The 20,448-nt window shown below is 47.0% G+C and overlaps 2 protein-coding genes across 2 annotated transcripts; both read right to left on the bottom strand.

Moving 5' to 3' along the window:
* Positions 1-456: 456 nt before the first annotated feature.
* Positions 457-18,937, bottom strand: LOC119396202 (testicular acid phosphatase homolog). The gene is made up of 2 exons (XM_037663303.2): positions 18,159-18,937; positions 457-1,592 (listed from the first exon to the last, which is right to left on the bottom strand). The coding sequence occupies exon 2, from the start codon at positions 1,458-1,460 to the stop codon at positions 495-497; it is 966 nt and encodes a 321-aa protein (XP_037519231.1). The 5' UTR covers positions 1,461-1,592; positions 18,159-18,937; the 3' UTR covers positions 457-494.
* LOC119396203 (uncharacterized) lies at positions 17,047-18,163 on the bottom strand. Its single transcript, XM_037663304.2, has one exon. The coding sequence runs from the start codon at positions 18,017-18,019 to the stop codon at positions 17,276-17,278; it is 744 nt and encodes a 247-aa protein (XP_037519232.1). The 5' UTR covers positions 18,020-18,163; the 3' UTR covers positions 17,047-17,275.
* Positions 18,938-20,448: the final 1,511 nt, after the last annotated feature.

Here is a 20,448-nt window from a genome sequence, read left to right on the forward strand (position 1 = left end):
ACTTGCAACGGGATTCAGTTCAAAAGAGGTTCATTCCAGCTCGGCAACCTTGCAGGCCTGATGGTTACATCTACTCCCGATTACGGGAGAGCCAACCATTTTTTTCTCTCTTTAGATTCCCCCATCTTCCGGCATCAGCCAATATCAAAATGTGTCGCAGTATCAATCAGTCTGTAACCGGAACTGTAATGAATGCACCACGCAAAAAAAAAAAAAAAACAGGTGCCGCGCAGCACAAAGTGCACTCAACCACAAAAATTACTTATCTATACGTCATAAGTTAGGGGCGCCCTGTTACAGCGGTTGCCAGCTACAGTGGCTGGCTCGACGCCGCGCATAATAGCAACAATCGCACGTATTTTACAGGCACTTGCGGTTGCATATCCAACGCAACAAGTTGAAAATATATGGCATATAAAATTATGCGATATGATATATAACTTTTTTGTTTAAACCACTGACGCACGAACCGGTTGCTCCAGTCCCAGTGGCAGCTAAGGCGTATTTAGAATGCCGCGCAAGAATTCGAGAAATTCGCTCAGTTCGCACGGGTTCTCGACCTTGTTCGTGGGAACTAGACAAGGTTCATCCTCGGTACGGTACAACACTCGGACGCGGTTCACGTTGCCATCCTTGTACACCTCAATCAGAATGCTGGCACAGAAGCACGGTCGAACGTGGTGCGACTCGTTCAGAAGCTTGAGCACCGAAAACAGGCTCATGTCGGACATGGAGAAGACGTGCATCCTGTCGGGCCCTTTGACGCGCTCCTCGAACTTCTCCGCGAGGGTGTCCAGCACGTGTCCCAGAATGTAGGCCGCGAACGGTCGCTCGTAACCAACGAGCATCTGCGCGAACACCGTCTGGTCGGCCCACAGCAAGTCCTCCCATATGGACTTGGCCCAGTCGGGCATGGGGTTACCGTTGAGCACGTAAGTCACTAGGCTGTCCATGCCGAGGTACTTGTCGGTGTTGTTGCGCCACGGCGCCCCCGTCTTCTTGGCGACGAAGTGTACCAGGTCTTCCAGGGTCTTGAACTTGCCCCGAGCGGGTCCCTTGAGCACCCTGTCCATGTTGGCGTTCACGCTGCCTAAAAAGGGCACACCGTATTGCGTCGGGTCGGTGCTGATCGGGGCCGCGGGAACTCCCAGGCCGCGCACCGTCTCTTTCACGCTGTCGCGGCACCGGTCCAGGGGGATGTGCGTGGCCAGTACATGACCAGGCGAGTCGGAGCCCCGCAGGAACACGTCGTAGCGGTCCCGCAGGAACTGGCCCAGCTTGAAGGTCTGTTCTCGACCCGTCGCGGTGAGTTGGCCGTAGTCGACGGGTTCTTTCTTGGACAGGTTCCGGCAGCGCATAATAGGAGTTCGCTGGCCGTGGCGGCTGATAACGAACACGTAGAGCAGGTTGTCGGGCACGCCGTGAAGCTGTTTCGGAGCGGCGGAGCTCGAAGCCGACATTGTCGCTGCGCTTCCTAAGCGTCTCCCCGTAAACGGACCAGGTCTTCTGTTTCCTTTCGGAAATAACAAAGGTAGTACGCGTGTCGTATATACGCGTTATAACATGCCATCGCACGCGCGCCTCTTGGCTTGCTGTGCTCCCAGTAATTAATTCACCGCTCTCCCACCTCGGGAAGAATGCTTGCAGTCAGTCGATTATTGCAGTTTCCAGGCTGCTCGTAGTGGTATTTCTCTTTACACATTCGTCATCGCCCGTACCTTTCACGTGGGGAAGGCAGCTGTGTCTTAGTACGACAGCTGCGCGACTCACAGCGCGGGCGCAGTATATATGAATCAACGCTCAAAGAGAAGTGCTTGGAATATGGAACGAAAGGTAGCGCACGACCGCTGTCCTCTTCGTGGGGACTGAAAAACACTACCGGAACCGATGCAACGGGGCCTTGCCGTTAGACGGTGACGAAGCGATAACACTGCACTGTACGAGTGAACGGTCAGCGCGTTCCTTCGGCGTGCCGTCACACTAAAGCAACGACTTGAACAACACACTATCACCGATTTCTACGCAGCAGATGACACGACGCAATCGCAGGCGGTGCCCTTCGCCGCGTCGAACGTGCAGACATTAACGACTTCCTATTATAGCTCTCACCGCCGTACACTGCCACGGGGCCCAGTCCGCCCAGCTGCCGTCGTCGCAAAACACGGCTTTTTACGAATGCTATATCCGTCCCTCCGCCCCCTCCGCCGTGGAGCCCGAAGGTGTAGATGTTGACTCAACGTTACTAGAACACGTTGAGGCTGGCCCGCCGCGACCGAGACTTCAAAGCCGTGCGGCAGATGCCGCCACGGCAGCGTTGTTTCGTGCTCTAACCGCTCTAACGTTCGACTCGATTCTATTCCTTTGCTTATTATTTCCTTCGACTTCGGAAGGAGCGAACGCCCAGAGAGAGAGAGAGAGAGAAAGAGGGGGGGGGGGGGGTGCCCGCAGAGTCGTTGGACACGACAAGTCACCGTCTTCCTTAATAATAATAATTGTTGGGGTTTTACATCCAAAACCGCGACATGATTATGAGGGACGCCGCAGAGTGGAGGGTTCCGTAAATTTTGACCATTTGGTGTTATTTATCGTACGCATAAATCTAAGTACATGGGTCTCTGTAGCATTTTGCTTCCATCGAAATGCGGCCGCCGCGGCCGGGATTCGATCCCGCGACATTCGGGTCAAAGTCGAGTGCCATAACCACTAGACCATCATGGCGGGACACCTTCCTTCAAGAACCACAATATAACAAACAATACTTCACGCAAGAGATAACGCAGTCTGTAATGTCGGAAATTTGCGCGAAATTTCTAGCAGGGTGATTCCACGTAAGATCGAACAATCGATGGCTGGTCGACCTCTCAAATTTATTTCAAAATTTTATATATTATTGCCTGATGAGTGGAAAGAAGAGATCCGCAATTTGTTTTGCCGCCAAAAATTTTTTTGAAGCACAGGAAATCAATAATGACGAAGAGGTGGAGTAGAGCGCTCATCCGCTCTGCTGTTTTGGCCAACTTTCGTTATGAATTGCACAAAATATATTAAAGTTAGGTAGCTGAAATTTCTTGAACTAAATATATGCATGTTTTTGCTTCTGCCGAGGTATTTTTAGTTTTGATATGCAGTGTAGATGTTTTTATAAAAAACCTCAAAATTGGCCCAGGAGACGTTATTTTCTTTACTTTGAAGGTCTTTATCTCGAAAAATCCTTGTAGCAGAGCGACAAAAATTGCGCATTACCTTCTTCGCATGCTTATCTACCACACTGCCGAATCTTATATTTATATAACTTTTCAGTAAAGAGATATGATCGAGCTAAGTTAAAGAAAACACCGGACAATGAAAACTTCTGACGACAATTAAAAAAAAAAACATTTTTCATATTTCTTAAACTTTGTCCACTTATTGTCCTCCACATCAGCTTTCATAATCATTGAAAACATGTTGCATAATGTCGTTGCACTAATAGTTACGACCCCCCAATGAGACCCTTGGGCAAGGATTGGCAATTCCGACTTCTTGCCCAGCAAGTGTATAAAATGCAGGCAGGATTGAATTGCTTTTTTATTAAAATGCCAGCAGGTACCGAGAAAGGTGTCGCCGGCACTGAAGACGTTAATTTTGAAATTATTTGGTCACTGCAGCGGCCACGAGCGCGGGGCTTCCGAGCAGGCGCGCGTTGTAAGAGACGGCGCAGTGAAGTTGAAGTTTGAAGTTTGAAGTTTATTCAATATTTAGTACATATACAGAATATAAACATTTTAGTACAGAAAAAGGTTCCATAGTGTAAACACTGTAGGGGGACCTTATTATAATGGTAGAAAAAAAAAACACTACTTAGCAGCAGAAATGAAAATGGTAGAACATACATAGTATGAAGTATTCATAGTACAAAACGGCAATGCGAACAGGAATATAATGTAAAACATAAACGGATAGGAAACTGTAACATAATGAAAAAGCAAACACTAAACTAAAAAACAGCTCGTTTTCCCGTCCTCAGACCGATTGAGTTTGAAACAGCAACACCTCTCGGGTGACTTGAACGCACGTACACCGGTAGTCGCAGTGATCTGGTTAATGACGTCGATTTCTTTTTCAGGGGGCATAAGAATGTCATCGTTAAGCTGTGCGTTCCGTGAAGATCTTTCATTGCAGTGGTAGCAAAAGCACGCGTAGCACAAGTAGTCCGTCTCACTGGCAGTCACTGATCTTTCTGGCGTTAAACGTTTTTTCAAAGCGTATATGCCTAGGTCGGTAACTCTACGAAATTTTGGCTTCTTTGCAATAATTAAAGGAGTACTGACACGATTTTGAGACATCGCAAAAGGGACATTTTTTGCTTCGTTGGTGTGCAGTGTCAACGCTGTCCACACACTCGAGTCGGAGAACACGTATAAAATATTTTAATTTGACATTGAAGTTTTCGTCGCTGAGCATCTGCAGCCAGCTCCACTGCAAGGACATTATCCTGACGAGTCAAGACAGTTCCCCCGAGTATGCGAGTTCTGCGTCCTGCATGCAGCCTAAATCGCAGAAATCGCTGCCAGGGTCACAGGACGACAATTCACTCATCGTTGTTTATGTGAACCACGAGCAGATGACGAATTTGCTGCTAGTACGTCGCGAGTTTCTGTATCTCCGTGACGTCACACTGCTATGAAACGACATTGAGAAGCCACCCCCTCGATATCGAAACCGAAAGTGTCTTTTTAAGGTGGCGCTAATTAAAATATATACGATGCATTCCCAGGCACCACAATAGTCGTTTTAGGTTTCTCGACACCAGTATTTTTATTTAGAGCAACAATCCGAAAATTTTAAAAATTCGTGTCAGTACTCCTTTAAGCTTCTTGTGCTTCGAAAGGTAGTCTCCACAATACACTCATTTCGAGCTATACTTTCTCTCCATGAGACGCACAGGAGGAGTAGAGTAAGAGCGAAGCACAAGAACTATTCGCGCCGAATGAAGTAACAGCGCTCTGAACGCGCGGCTAGTTCAGGCCGTCTGCTGCCGACATCTAAGATAGGCAAGCGCATCCGGCTACCGATAGTTTTGCTTTTCTTTCCTTTGACATTCCATATTTTGCTTTGCCACTGGAGCGCCACGTTAATGCTTTCCACTGATCGCAACTGGCGCAGCACAGTTTCTCTGGCAGCAACGTGCGTGAAGCGAGCGCTCATAGCTCCCTTATAGAGTTCTCATCTTGCTTCCATCTCTGCCTTGTTATCAGCGCCTAGCTGCGATGCTAACAGAGGGTGGATAGAATAGCGAAGCTCCAGTGCACGTGCGTTCAAGTCACCGGAGAGGTGTTGCTGTTTCGAACTCAATCGGTCTGAGGACGCGAAAACGAGCTCTCACTGCGCCGTCTCTTACAACGAGCATCTCGGGTGCGCGCGCGCCTGCTCGGTAGCCCCGCGCTCGTGGCCGCTGCAGTGACCAAATAATTTCAAAATTAACGTCTTCAGTGTCGGCGACACCTTTTTCCGTACCTGCTGGCCTTTTAATAAAAAAGCAATTCAATCCTGCCTGCATTTTATACACTTGCTGGGCAAGAAGTCGGAATTGCCAATCCTTGCCCAAGGGTCTCATTGGGGGGGTCGTAACTATTAGTGCAACGACATTATGCAACATGTTTTCAATGATTATGAAAGCTGATGTGGAGGACAATAAGTGGACAAAGTTTAAGAAATATGAAAAATGTTTTTTTTTTTAATTGTCGTCAGAAGTTTTCATTGTCCGGTGTTTTCTTTAACTTAGCTCGATCATATCTCTTTACTGAAAAGTTATATAAATATAAGATTCGGCAGTGTGGTAGATAAGCATGCGAAGAAGGTAATGCGCAATTTTTGTCGCTCTGCTACAAGGATTTTTCGAGATAAAGACCTTCAAAGTAAAGAAAATAACGTCTCCTGGGCCAATTTCGAGGTTTTTTATAAAAAAACATCTACACTACACATCAAAACTAAAAATACCTGAGCAGAAGCAAAAACATGCATATATTTAGTTAAAGAAATTTCAGCTACCTAACTTTAATATATTTTGTGCAATGCATAACGAAAGTTGGCCAAAACAGCACAGCGGATGAGCGCTCTACTCCACCTCTTCGTCATTATTGATTTCCTATGCTTCGAAAAAATTTTTGGCGGCAAAACAAATTGAGGATCTCTTCTTTCCACTCATCAGGCAATAATATATAAAATTTTGAAATAAATTTGAGAGGTTGACCAGCCATCGATTGTTCGATCTTACGTGGAATCACCCAGCAGCTAATTATAAAGCAGCGACACGCGTCGGTGGGCGAGTTGGTGTTTATACTCAGTCACAACTGCAGCGCGCAATAAAGGACCTGCGCTCACAACAAGGCAAAAGCACGTCACGGAGCTGACAATGTTATTTGACGGGAGACGAGCAGCAGTTGGCATGTATACTGTTCCCAGTGTGCTGACGCATGCATATGCCTCAACGAACAGGCAGACTTCAGCAGCATCGGTACTATCATAGTAAATATATCTGACGAACATTATTATACTCAGCGTTCGGCAAACGCTGAGTATATGTTCTTACCGCTGAGCCGTATAATGCTAAGAAATGCATGCATTACTTTTTTTGTTTACTTGAAAATTCTTCCAAAATTTGATATTGATAAACCATTTGGTTGTAGCATGTTCGATGCTGCATGCGTCTACGTATTGGGAACAGTATACATCAAGCGTTTCTCGTCTCCCGTAGAAAAATAAAAAGGAAAGGTTAGTTCGCTGATGCGTTGCCCTAGTGGTCCTTTTTTTGGAGCTACAGTTATGCCTTTAAGTTAAATATAATTACGTCTGTGAGTATGGAATGTCGGTTAGCGTATTCGGAAAATACTTTCAGCCCAGGGAGATGAAGAACACTGTGTAGCTTTGCCTCTTGTCCCGGCATGCTTTTGCTAAAACGCTTCCCAATCATCTAATAACACTGCGGGTTGTCTTAACTACGTGTACAGTACTTAGAGCAACAATTATTTAAGAGCGAGATATTACATCATTAGTTGCGTTCAACGTGCGCGCCACTGTCGGGAGAGTCGGTGGCGTTTTCTGTCGTTTACGTTATCCGGGTTATTACAATGTCCAAGAAAAAATTGGCCGCGTATCTGCGTGCTTCGCTGCAAATGTCGTCGAAAGACGATTGAAGAGGCGCTGCGTGAGACATGGACGCCATCTGGCAATACCAGAGAACACCATGGCAATACGTCGGGAAACATGAGCTTGTGCAGAGGGCACGTAGGAAGGAAAGTTCTTTCCTTCCTCCGTGGCAGAGGGCTTTCGTTGGCGTGTATAGCGTCGCATTTTCAGCGCAGCTTAAGAAACTAGGGTCCTTAGAATTACGTATCTATGTATTTTCTAGTAAAGGAACACACCGCCTACTACTTATGTAGTGATGTTGCGCTTCAGATATGCGCAATGTTTGCTTTTTGATCGACAATGTACACAAGTATGAACCTAGCCACTAGTTCAATGTGGCTGGGCGCTCGCCAAATGGTTCAGCTTTGGCCGCGTGGCTGAATCCGGTGACAGACAGACAAACAGAAAGACAGACAGACCAAAATTTCTGCGTTTATGTTCCCAAGTCTTTAAAAAAACGCCAGGCCTGCGCGGAAAGCGCAGCACAGTCACAGCGAAAGCACGAAGAGCGGCATTTCTAGAGCCCGTTATAAACGCTGTTGCGGCTACTAATACAAGTACACTAGCAACGTACCCACTACGCCACAAATCATAATTTTTGTGAAGTTGGGAAACACCCACCACGAAATTACTAGCCATTCGGAGAAGTCAGGTACCATCTGTAAGGCATTAGGTGCACTTTCTTGATGCGACGGCTGATGACGACGAAGAATTATGACTGAGCCTTTTGTAATGGGTTGGAAGCTTTAAAGGACCCACTAATTATGTAATTCGCATTGTCTGACGCCTGGTTACAGAATTCGCGTTGTGTGACGCTTGGTTGTTATTTTACTCTTCTACCACGCTACATTACATATGTTAATGTGGTTCGTTCCCGACATGAAGCCTGTATAGGGTCTTTTTGCACAGCAGGTTCAAGCACCGTCATTGCTCTGAGGTAGAATACAGGGCTCCTACGCAGAGGGCCCACGTTCGAACCTCGTTCCATCCTGGAATTTTTTTCTTATTTCGAGCGATAGTGGTTACAGACACCGGTGGCGGCGGCGGCGGACAACTGTGCCAAAAACGGCCCTTGTTGTGATCTCATAACAACTTTTGGTGTAAAATAAATAGCAGCGGCAACGTAGTATTCCCGTGCACGTTATCAGATACAGAAAACAACTGAGAGCTCCGCTTATCCCTTCAGTCTCTGTACGTAAGTTAAAGAAGTTTCCACGCACGAATGCGTTGACATTGTCTGCTGCATCAGCTCTGCTATCGCGCCAGGTCATATCACATAACAATGACAACAATAGAAAAGCCTCGAAATCTCATGACTCTACTATACTGCTTCAAGAGCTTCTGAGCGCACTGCACGATTTCATTTTATCATTTGTGACAATACAATCGGCGTATTTATACCACCTATTGGTTATCGTTACCGTTGATGCGATAGGCGTGCCGCATGGCTTAGAGGTTACGGTGCTCCGCTGCTGTCCCGAAAGACGCGGGTTCGAACCCGGTAGCATTTCGACGGAGGTACCTTCCACTGTTTATGCAACATATGCGCACAGTTAGGCGATATGCAAATGCGTAATATGTCGATTTTGCCGTTGTGGTTAACGCAGAACAGGCTTGAAATCGTTTTACGAATGCGTTTCCGTACAGCCGTCGTATTTCATTAATTTTCACCAAAGCCATAGAGGATAAGATAACGGGTCGCGACCGACGAAGACATTGCAACGGGACAGGATGCAACTCTCTCACAATTAAAGATAAGAAGGCGACGCTTCGAAAACTGCGTCGGTATTGTTTATGATGCGTTATCTTCACACAGCTTTATAAAGATATGAATGTGTACTTTAGTACGAACAACAAAATGCGCTGCAAAATGCGCTCTTTATATACTATATACACTTTTGAGTGACATATTTAATAACTGCAGGCAGTTTTCTGTGCCAAGACCATGGTTTGATTATGAGGCACTTCGTATAGTGGCGGACTCCAAATTAATTTTGACGACCTGGGGTTCTTCAACGTGTACCTAAACCACACAGGTGTTCTTGCGTATCGATTCCCTAGAATGTGTGTGGGACAGGCACGTAGGCAAGGGGGGCCCGGGCCCCCCCTTGCGATGAATTTCGGGGTTCCCCCCCCTCCCCCCCCCCCCCCCGAAATTCTTCCAGCCTTCTGTATTCCCGGGCAACTTTTTTTTTTCTTTTTACCATGGAAAGACTTTCTTTTGAACAATTAGGCCTTGGGCTCCCCATCGAAAAAAATCCTGGCTACGTGCCTGGTGAGCGGTATAGTGCGTTGGATGCTTCTATTCAGGGATATGCCAAGAGATACTCTCGGCGAGGTGCATTTCCGGGACAGTTACTACTTCGGAAAATTGCCGAGACATGCACGCGCATACACAAAGACACGCGCGCATTATATCACGAATACATTTTAACGAAATGCCCAGACATGTCAGCGTTTGTTATAAGCTCTGTCGCCAACAAACTTTGGAAATCTGTTTTCTTTTTGTTCTCGCTCAAATTACGAAAGCCAGAATTCCTTAATGAATGGCCAACGGGTGAATAAATGCCTAGAGATGGTATCGAATGGAAGGTGCTTTAATGAACTGAAAGTAAACGTAGCGGTTTTGTCCGAAGTGCTTAGCATCAACAACAATGCGCCTATAATGTACTACACTGATGGCGTTTGACAGCGTGTATAACGGCAGAACGGAACAATGCTTGACCTTATCTTCTATCCTCCCCCTCTTCATTTCGATTCAACAAAATGATTGGGGCCCCAAAGAAATAGCGTCGGGGCCACTGCGCATGCGCGAGACTCAAACAGCGTTTGGGTCTCGCGCATCTCCCCTGTGGTTTTCTGCGGACACCAAAGCTTTTACGGCCGGCTTAAAGAGCGCCCCTGTTAAAAAAAAGAACAATATTTACATCATATGCAATAAAAAAAGAGCAATTATGTAGCGCCACTTCCTGAAGTTATGCGAGTTTTCGCGCCAAAATGACGATATGATTATAAGGCACGCGTGTGGGACTTCGGATTAATTTCGACCACCCGGTGTTCTTTTATGTGCACCTAAATTAGTTCACTATAACCTAAATTTAAATACGCGGTAGTTTTGCATAACATAAAATTTCACAAATGGTAAAAAAGAATCACTTTTTTCACTCCGCGCGTTGATCAAAAACAAATGAGGGATACTAGCATTAAGATAGATAGAGAGAGAGAGAGAGAGAGAGAGAGAGAGAGAGAGAGAGAGAGAGAGAGAGAGAGAGAGAGAGAGAGAGAGAGAGAGAGAGAGAGAGAGAGAGAGAGAAAACTCTTTATTGAAAGGCAAATAATTTAGCCAGCGTATATATATATCACTGACTTGCATGGGGAAAGGGGTCGAGGACTGAAAGACAGAAAAAGAGGGAGAAAAATAATCTCGTAAAAATGCTGAAATAGAATAAAAATTATATAAAACCCAGTCTGAGTTTTTTGGCTCTTGGGCGGGGACGTGCGCTGATAGAGTCTCTCATTGTGTGCATTCGAGGAGCAACTAAAGTTTGTCGAGCTGACCGATACTATCTAAATATGTGAACAGAAGTTTCATCACACGCCTTCTTTGCGTGAGGCAGGCTAATGAACCCAATATACAGTCAAATGATAAAGTTCTTTGTGTTACCGATGCCATGACATGTTCATAGAGCGCACGCTCATCGGCATATACGCTCGGCAAGTGTTGGCGGTAACGCGTTACAAGTAACGGCGTTACCGGTAACGCGTTACTTTTCTTCAGTAACTTAGTAACGTAGTTGTTACTATTTCGGACCTGTAAGGGGTAACGTACTTACGTTACGATTTTTCGGTAACGCAACGTGTGACGTTACTCGTTGCTTTTTATTCCAATGAATTCGAGAATTTTCCCCAAAAATATTCTGCCTCGTAGGAGCTATTTTCCCAAAGCTCTCCCCGATGTTATTTCGTCGCAGTGGTGGACTGATCTCGGCCCGCCAACCGTTGACAAAGCGACCACGCGCGGGGTCCTTTGTTGCGCGGGGAAGATTGCATTTGGGAGCAAATTTTCGAAATTTCTTAAATGGATCCGTCAGTTTTGGCTACTGTGCTATCGAGGTTCAAGTTGTCGTTGATCGTCGATGAATCGAAGCGAAATGCGGTCCTCGTAACAGTCAAAAGCGAGCTGTCGAGATTTTTTGGCTTGCGGAGATCAAGACACGGGTATAGCGGCCTGCCTTAGCTCAACGATGACTTCTTCGGAAATGCATTCTCAACAACATCGCCAACTGTAGATCAACGACTGTCTCGGTACCTTTGGTGCATCATTACATCGCGCTGAGTGAGTTCAAGGAAAAGCCGCGCGTTTACCAGCTTTTTTCTGAAAGTGAATACAGGAGTACCACAAACCGTCGAGCGCCTATTTAGCGTATAGGTGCGGAGGTATTTACCAAGAAACGAGGGAAGCTGTCCGATGACAGGTTTGAAATACACCTACTTCTTACATTCAGAAAATTGCAGTTACATTAGGAAGTTATTCGTGCAATACTTTGACACTTCTTATAAACTTCGTTTCCAAAATTAGTTTTGCGTTTTGCTATCTGCAGCTGCGATTAGCTTTCTGGCTATTGAATTCCTGAGGAAGCGAGGCTGACCCTGAACAGCTTCACATACACAGTCGCAAATTTTTGCGGTAATTGTGCAGGTTAAGTTTTAAAAAAATTGCGCGCAAATACTTTTTGCCGGATTTACGCCATTTAAGCATTTTTTGTTGCTACAAGTTTGCGCATTAATTTTGTTAGTATATAGAAGCACGCCGTTATAATTACTGCAAGTTTGTTCAGTGATGTTTTCTTTGCGGAGAGCGTTGATGGTGACATCGATCGTCTTATTTTTAATGTCACGTTGAGAAGAATGGCCTTACCATGTGCCACAGAGTTAGAAGGCATCAAATAGAACTTTATACAGGCAACTTTATAGGCCACTGTATACGGTATTGCCAAGGAACGGCACATTTGTGCAAATTATTCTCGTTTAATCAGCACTTTGGGCTTTACAAAATTCTTATTGTGGGTGCCTGCAGAGAAGATGCAATGACTAAAATTTCTGGTTATGGAGTAACGGCCGAGGAACGTCCGTTACTTTTTTTCTGGTAACGGTAACGCGTAAAAACTTTTTTGTTAGCGTAACGAGTAACGTATTTAGTTGCTGTTTTTCGGTACCGCATAAAACACTGCGCCCGACACTCAAACAAAATATGTTCCACAGTTTCGATGGAGCCACAGTTGTTGCAGTATATGGACTTGCCGCTTGACCGAAGCGCGGTGCCGTAAGCTGTTTTCATAGGCAGTGTTTAGACGAAGACGATCGTACAGAGTTTCCTGATGTCGAGGAATTCTGGTACTTGTTCTGAGATGTGGGTCGATTGAGTAGAGGGCAAAGCATAATGATGTGTCGGAAGGTACAGAGCCTCTTGTTTTCTTCAAAGCAAGTCTTACGCCAGCTGGGAAGAATCAGATTTGATGAAATAAGTTTGCCTATTATTTTGGTATTGAAATCTTTTGCATGCCGCTTCATCTGATTCATTGGCCAGAATACCGCAATGAGCCGGTAGCCACTGATATGTGATAAAGTGACTGTGGTAATAGCGAAGTGGTGTAAGTACGCTATGTCGAATGAAACGGGCTGATGGTTTGTTTTCTTTGAGAAGTTGAACAATATCTGTAGTCAGAGTCGGTGAAGATATAATTAAAAATAAAACTGCTAAAACAGCATCTCGTGGCATTCCAAACTCGCGAATTGGAACATTGCTTCATCAAATGAAATTTCTCTCAGCTGGTGTACTTTCGATCACAATGACGGCTAAAGAATTCATCTTAATAAGCTCTGGTGTGGCTTCGGTGGGGAGGGGGGGGGGGGGGGCAAGTGCTGTTGGGCTTGGGGGGTGCCAGTGCCCCCTTTGCACCACCCTGCCGACGTTAATGGTTCTCTCCCTTGAAGCTTTCTGCACACTTGATGTTGCGCTTCCTTCGGGATCGGCCCCTGCTACTTTGACCAAGCGACGATGCCAACTGATGGCGTCAGTGATGATGCCATCATACGACGGCATGTGATGACGTCACAAATTTGGAATATTTGTGACGTCATGGTGACGTCATTTTTGCACGTGGTACGCTGTTGTGTATGTATGCTGGTTAGACGTCGTTATGCGGAGGTCGAGCACCTCTTGTAATCTTGCGGAGAACTACATCCAAGGCGCTCTCAAAGCATTTGCGTAGGTGGAGGTAGGAGCCTGATACAGGATTCGGCCGGTGACGAATGTATTAGCCAGCCGCAGTGCATCTTTTCATCGTAGTCCCCCCCCCCTTCTTTATTGGATACCTTTGCCAAGCGACGATGTAAATTGACGGCGTCAGTGATGATGCTATCATACGACGGCATGTGATGACGTCACAAATTTGGAATATTTGTGACGCCATGGTGACGTCGTTTCAGCACGTGGTACGCTGTTTGTGTATGTATGCTGGTTAGACGTCGTTATGCGGAGGTCGAGCACTCTCTTGTAAATCTTGCGGAGAACTACATCCAAGGCGCTCTCAAAGCATTTGCGTAGGTGGAGGTAGGGAGCCTGATACAGGATTCGGCCGGTGACGAATGTATTAGCCAGCCGCAGTGCATCTTTTCATCGTAGTCCCCCCCCCCTTCTTTTATTGGATACCTTTGACCAAGCGACGATGTAAATTGACGGCGTCAGTGATGATGCTATCATACGACGGCATGTGATGACGTCACAAATTTGGAATATTTGTGACGCCATGGTGACGTCGTTTCAGCACGTGGTACGCTGTTGTGTATGTATGCTGGTTAGACGTCGTTATGCGGAGGTCGAGCACTCTCTTGTAAATCTTGCGGAGAACTACATCCAAGGCGCTCTCAAAGCATTTGCGTAGGTGGAGGTAGGGAGCCTGATACAGGATTCGGCCGGTGACGAATGTATTAGCCAGCCGCAGTGCATCTTTTCATCGTAGTCCCCCCCCCCTTCTTTTATTGGATACCTTTGACCAAGCGACGATGTAAATTGACGGCGTCAGTGATGATGCTATCATACGACGGCATGTGATGACGTCACAAATTTGGAATATTTGTGACGCCATGGTGACGTCGTTTCAGCACGTGGTACGCTGTTGTGTATGTATATTAACCCTGTTTACATCTTGTTATTTCGAAATAAACTGGTTGCTAGTGCAGCGGTTCTCCCGTCGAATCGTATTCTTTCTTTTGTGTCTTGTTTCTGTAGGCGGCTTCACGCATTAAACGGACACTAATGAGAAAAAACGATTTTTCGCGCGCTAGAAAATTACAAATTTACAATGCCGAAAAACACCTCTCTTACCGCGTGAAGTTCATACGCTTTAAAAGTTCACTTCTAATCCGCGAGAAGACGCTTGGTGATCAAGAAAACGCGTGAAAAGAAAATGTGGGTGGCGTCGCCACCTTGAAATTCTCGCTCCAAACGCCATGACGGCAAAGATTTTGACGGACGTCTACTAGGTGATACGTAGTTCCTACTGAAATACATCGTAGTTCAAATGAAATAATGGTTACAAATTAAGTACATCGACCTCTGAGGGGGCCCAGAGCACAACTTACCAAGTTTCAGGAAATTTTGTTGAGAAAATGTCGCCAAAATACGAAGAATGCACTTTGAAATCCGTGACGTAACGCGCGGAGATTTCAACGCGAAATTTATAAACGAAACTTTGACGTTGATTTTCTTTCTCTATTAATAAACATATGATGGTGAAATTAACTACATTAGACTTTTCAGAGTACAAGTCAACCTAAACCAGTTCGTTGTTTTACTTCAGTGCCTCTTTAGAATGAAAGTATTGTTTGCTTGTAGGAGTAACCATAAGAGATTTACGAAGTCTGACGAGCCAGTGTCTAGTGCATACAGTAAGGCTTATTTATAATCTTACAGGCAAATACACACAGCAAAGACGTTCACAAAACAAGCACAAGGACAAAGCACGTCATGACGTAGATGATTGATACCCAACTAATTGCACCTGGTAGTTTCTGTGAGAAAAAAGAAAAACAACTTTCAAGCTCAATAGAGAATACGCAACTATATATCCACCTATGCCCACCTGAATTACGGAGAACAAAGAGACGACGCTGCGCTTCGAAGACACGCACACACGCGAGACGAGACACACGCAGCGCAATCCCTGTCTGTGAATCACGTACCCGTCGCTGCTGTAGTGCAGAACCAGGAAACCCAACTGTGCGCGTTGACATACTTCCAGAGTGGCTCCAAAACAATGTACGCAGAGGTGTATGCTGGAAGTTCCAGCCAACTGTCGATCTGCTTCGGCGTTTAGGGTCTGCAGACTCAACGTTTTAAGCATTATATGGTTTCAACTTCCGTTGTCGGCGACGTTCAACTGACATTTGAGCGAAAAACCAAAGCCGTTATCCGGGCACTCAGACGAGCACATCCGGGCAACCAGCGAAAAGTTGAGAAAATGCGGTCTCCCGGCTGGACCTTTGTACAGGACCGCATTACATACGATATGGTCGGCTACAATCTAAGAATAAATACAAGCTCCTCCCGCAAAACAGCGCCGTGCTTGTCAATCACCTAAGCAAGAGAGTCGTACAGCCAGGTTTCCTCATAAACCGTAAGTACTTTATATGGGCTAGCATAAATACGCAATTAGATAACTAAAGGTTCGTCGTTCCTATTCTCAAGATATGACCATTGGCTAATCAGTGATGACAGAATCTCTGATGAAATTTGCTAGGACTTTCAAGTTTTCGACTTAACACCAGCAACAAGAACATGTGTCGGTGTGGAAACACCAACTACCCGATACACGCGAAAACGCTTGACGCCGCGGAAACGAGCAAGCGTGAATGAATGTAACGTCTATGCAAATCCCGCATCAATGGGACAGCGATGGCTGCGCGTGGAGCTTGTATACTTGTGTTTATTCTCAGCTTGTAAACAACCGTAGTTACTGCCGAAACAAGTTACAAAAATATCTTTTTTTACGAATTGTAATATCACTGAAGCTGTAACCTCTGGTACGCTGAAGCTTTATTTCTCATATCCAATGGCGACGTTCCAAAGGTAGATACAGGGCGCCAATACACCTGGTTGTTATCTTTTGACGCTGATACAGGGTTTTCAACACCAACGCCTGAGTTTCGTGCGAGAGATTGCACACTGCGTGAGCACGCCGGCGGCGTCCGGCGTTGACTGCGTTTGGCCGAGACGAGACTTGCTACGAGTTTCAGTTCAAAACAGGTTCATTCCAGCTCGGCAACCTTGCAGGCCTGCGTGGCGTCGGGGCCGCATATTAAGATTGGGGCTTGTATCACCTCCAACCAATATGCTTTGTCGGTAGCCATATCATGGTTGCATCTACTCTCGATTAACGGGAGAGCCAACCATTTTTTTTCTCTTTAGATTCGCCCATCTTCCGGCATCAGCCAATATCAAAATGTGTGGCAGTAACAATCAGTTTGTAACCGGAACGGCAACGAATGCACCATCCCAACAAAGTCAGGTGCCGCGCAGCAACAAGTGCACGCAACCACAAAAATTACTTATCTATACGTGCTTCCTAGATAAGTTAGCGGCCCATGTAACAGCGGCTGCCAGCTACAGTGGCTGGCTCGACGCCGCGCATAATCGCAACAATCGCACGTATTTTACAGGCACTTGCGTTTGAATATGCCAACGCAACAAGTTGAAAATATATGGCAGCTAAAAATATGCGAAATGATATAGAACTTTTTTTTTTGTTCACATTCTCCGCACTGCATATACTGGAGTATGGACTAAAACTGACGCACGAACTGGTTGCTCCAATCCCATGGCAGCTAAGGCGTATTTAGAATGCCGCGCAAGAATTCGAGAAATTCGCTCAGTTCGCACGGGTTCTCGACCTTGTTCGTGGGAACTAGACAAGGTTCATCCTCGGCGCGGTACAACACTCGGACGCGGTTCACGTTGCCATCCTTGTACACCTCAATCAGGATGCTGGCACAGAAGCACGGTCGAACGTCGTGCGACTCGTTCAGAAGCTTGAGCACCGAAAACAGGCTAGTGTCGGACATGGAGAAGACGTGCATCCTGTCGGGCCCTTTGACGCGCTCCTCGAACTTCTCCGCGAGGGCGTCCAGCACGTGTCCCAGAATGTAGGCCGCGAACGGTCGCTCGTAACCAACGAGTATCTGCGCGAACACCGTCTGGTCGGCCCACAGCAAGTCCTCCCACATGGACTTGGCCCAGTCCGGGCACGGGGTTACCGTTGAGCACGTAAGTCACCAGGCTGTCCATGACGAGGAACTTGTCGGTGTTGTTGCGCCACGGTGCCCCCGTCTTCTCGGCGACGAAGTGTATCAGGTCTCCCAGGGTCTTGAACTTGCCCCGACCGGGTCCCTCGAGCGCCCTGTCCGTGTTGTCGTTGACGCTGCCTAAAAAGGGCACATCATATCGCGTCGGGTCGGTGCTGATCGGGGCCGCGGGAACTCCCAGGCCGCGCACAGTCTCTTTCACACTGTCCCGGCACCGGTCCAGGGAGACGTGTGTGGCCAGTACATGACCAGGCGAGTCGGAGCCCCGCAGGAACGCATCGTAGCGGTCCCGCAGGTACTGGCCCAGCTTGAAGGTCTGTTCTCGACCCTTCGCGGTGAGTTGGCCGTAGTCGACGGGTTCTTTCTTTGGCAGGTTCTGGCAGCGCGCAATGGGAGTTCGCTGGCCGTGCCGGCTGATAACGAATACGTAGAGCAGGTTGTCGGGCACGCCGTGAAGCTGTTTCGGAGAGGCGGAGCTCGAAGCCGACATGGTCGCTGCGCTTCCTAAGCGTCTCCCTGTAAACGGACCGGCTCTTCTGCTTTCTTTCGGAAAGAACAAAGGTAGTACGCGTGTCGTTTATACGCGTTATAACATGCCGTCACACGCGCGCCTTTTGGCTCGGCTGCACATGTGCTCTCGCTCCCAGTAATCCACCGCTCTCTCACCTTGAGAAGAGTGCTTGCGGTCAGTCGATTATTGCAGTTTCCAGGCTGCTCGTAGGGGTATTTCTCTTTACACTTTCGTCATCGCACGTACCTTTCACGTGGGGAAGGCAGCTGTGCCTTAGTACGACAGCTGCGTGAGTCACAGGGCGGGCGCAGTATATATGAATCAACGCTCAATGAGAAAGAGACGACGTAGGAAGCGGGAAAACGTGCGCCGAGTAACACCTGGGTGCAGAGACCATGGGAACGCAAGTGCTTGGAATATCGAACGAAAGGTAGCACACGACTGCTGTCCTCTTCGTGGGGATTGAGAAACACTACCGGAACCGATGCAACGGGGCCTCGCCGTTAGACGGAGACGAAGCAATAACACTGCACAATGCACTGTCACAGGCACACGAGTGAACGGTGTGCGCGTTCTTTCGGCGTGCCGTCACACTGGAGCAACGATGTGAAAAACACACGATTACCGATTCCTAGGCAGCAGATGACCCGACGACAATCGCAGGCGGTGCCCTTCGCCGCGTCGAACGTGCCGACATTAACGACCTCCTATTATAGCTCTCGCCGCAGGCAGCCCCGCCGTACACTGCCACGGGGACCCAGTCCGCCCGGCTGCCGTCGTCGCAAAGGGCGGCTTTTTACGAATGCTATATCCGTCCCTCTGCCCCCTCCGCCGTGGAGCCCGAAGGTGTAGAGGTTGACCCGCCGCGACGGAGACTTCAAAGCCGTGCGGCAGATGCCGCCACGGCAGCGTTGTTTCGTGCTCTAACGTTCGATTCGATCCTGTTCCTTTGCTTATTATTTCATTCGACTTCGGAAGGAGCGAAGGGCCGGAGAAGAGAGAGAGAGAGAGAGAGAGAGAGAGAGAGAGGGGGGGGGGTGCGGGTGCCCGCAGAGTCGTTGGACACGACAACAAGTCACCTCCTTCCTTGATAATAATAATTGTTGGGTTTTTACGTCAAAAAGCACGATATGATTGTGAGGTACGTCGCAGTGGAGGGCTCCGGAAATTTTGACCATTTGGTGTTATGTAACGTGCACCTAAATCTAAGTACGCGGGTCTCAGTAGCATTTTGCTTCCATCGAAATGCGGCCGCCACGGCCGGGATTCGATCCCGCGACCGTCGGGTCAGCAGTCGAGCGCCATAACCGCTAGGCAACCGTGGCGGGTCGCCTCCTTCTTCAAGAGCCACAATATAACAAACAGTATTTCACGCAAGAGATGGTACAGTCTGTAATGTCGGAAATTTGCGCGAAAGTTATAGCAGCTCTAATTATAAAGCAGCGACACGCGTCGGTGGGCGAGTTGGTGTTTATACTCAAAACACAATTGCAGCGCGCAATAAAGGACGTGCACTCAGAACAAGGCAAAAGCACGTCACGTAACTGTCAACATTATTTGACGGGAGACGAGGAGTAGTTGACATGTATACTGTTCCCAGTGTGCTGACGCATGCATATGCCTCAACGAACAGGCAGACTTCAGCAGCATCGGTACTATCACGGTAACTATCTGACGAACATTATACTCAGCGTTCGGCATACGCTGAGTATATGTTCTTACCGCTGAGCCGTATAATGCTAAGAAATGCATGCATTACTTTTTTGTTTACTTGAAAATTCTTCCAAAATTTGATATTGATAAACCATTTGGTTGTAGCACTTTCGTTGCTGCATGCGTCTACGTATTGGGAACAGTATACATCAAGCGTTTCTCGTCTCCCGTAGAAAAATAAAAAGAAAAGGTTAGTTCGCTGATGCGTTGCCTTAGTGGTCTTTTTTTGGAGCTACAGTTATGCCTTTAAGTTAAATATAATTACGTCTGTGAGTATGGAATGTTGGTTAGCGTATTCGGAAAATACTTTCAGCGCAGGGAGACTGAAGAACACTGTGTAGCTTTGCCTCTTGTCCCGGCATGCTTTTGCTAAAACACTTCCCAATCATTTAATAACACTGCAGGTTGTGTTAACTACGTGTTCAGTAATTATAGCAACAATTATTTAAGAGCGAGAGTACATTATTAATTGCGTTCAACGTGCGCGCCACTGTCGGGACAGTAGAGCACGTTTTCTGTCGTTTACGTTTGCTGGGTTATTACAATGTCCAAGAAAAAATAAATAGCAGCGGCAACGCAGCATTCCCGTGCACGTTATCAGATACAGAGAACAACTCGGAGCTCCGCTTATCACTTCAGTCTCTGCACGTAAGTTAAAAACGTTTCCACGCACGAATGCGTTGACATTGTCTGCT

The sequence above is a fragment of the Rhipicephalus sanguineus genome, chromosome 6 (genome assembly GCF_013339695.2).
Source record: "Rhipicephalus sanguineus isolate Rsan-2018 chromosome 6, BIME_Rsan_1.4, whole genome shotgun sequence".
NCBI lineage: Eukaryota > Metazoa > Arthropoda > Arachnida > Ixodida > Ixodidae > Rhipicephalus > Rhipicephalus sanguineus.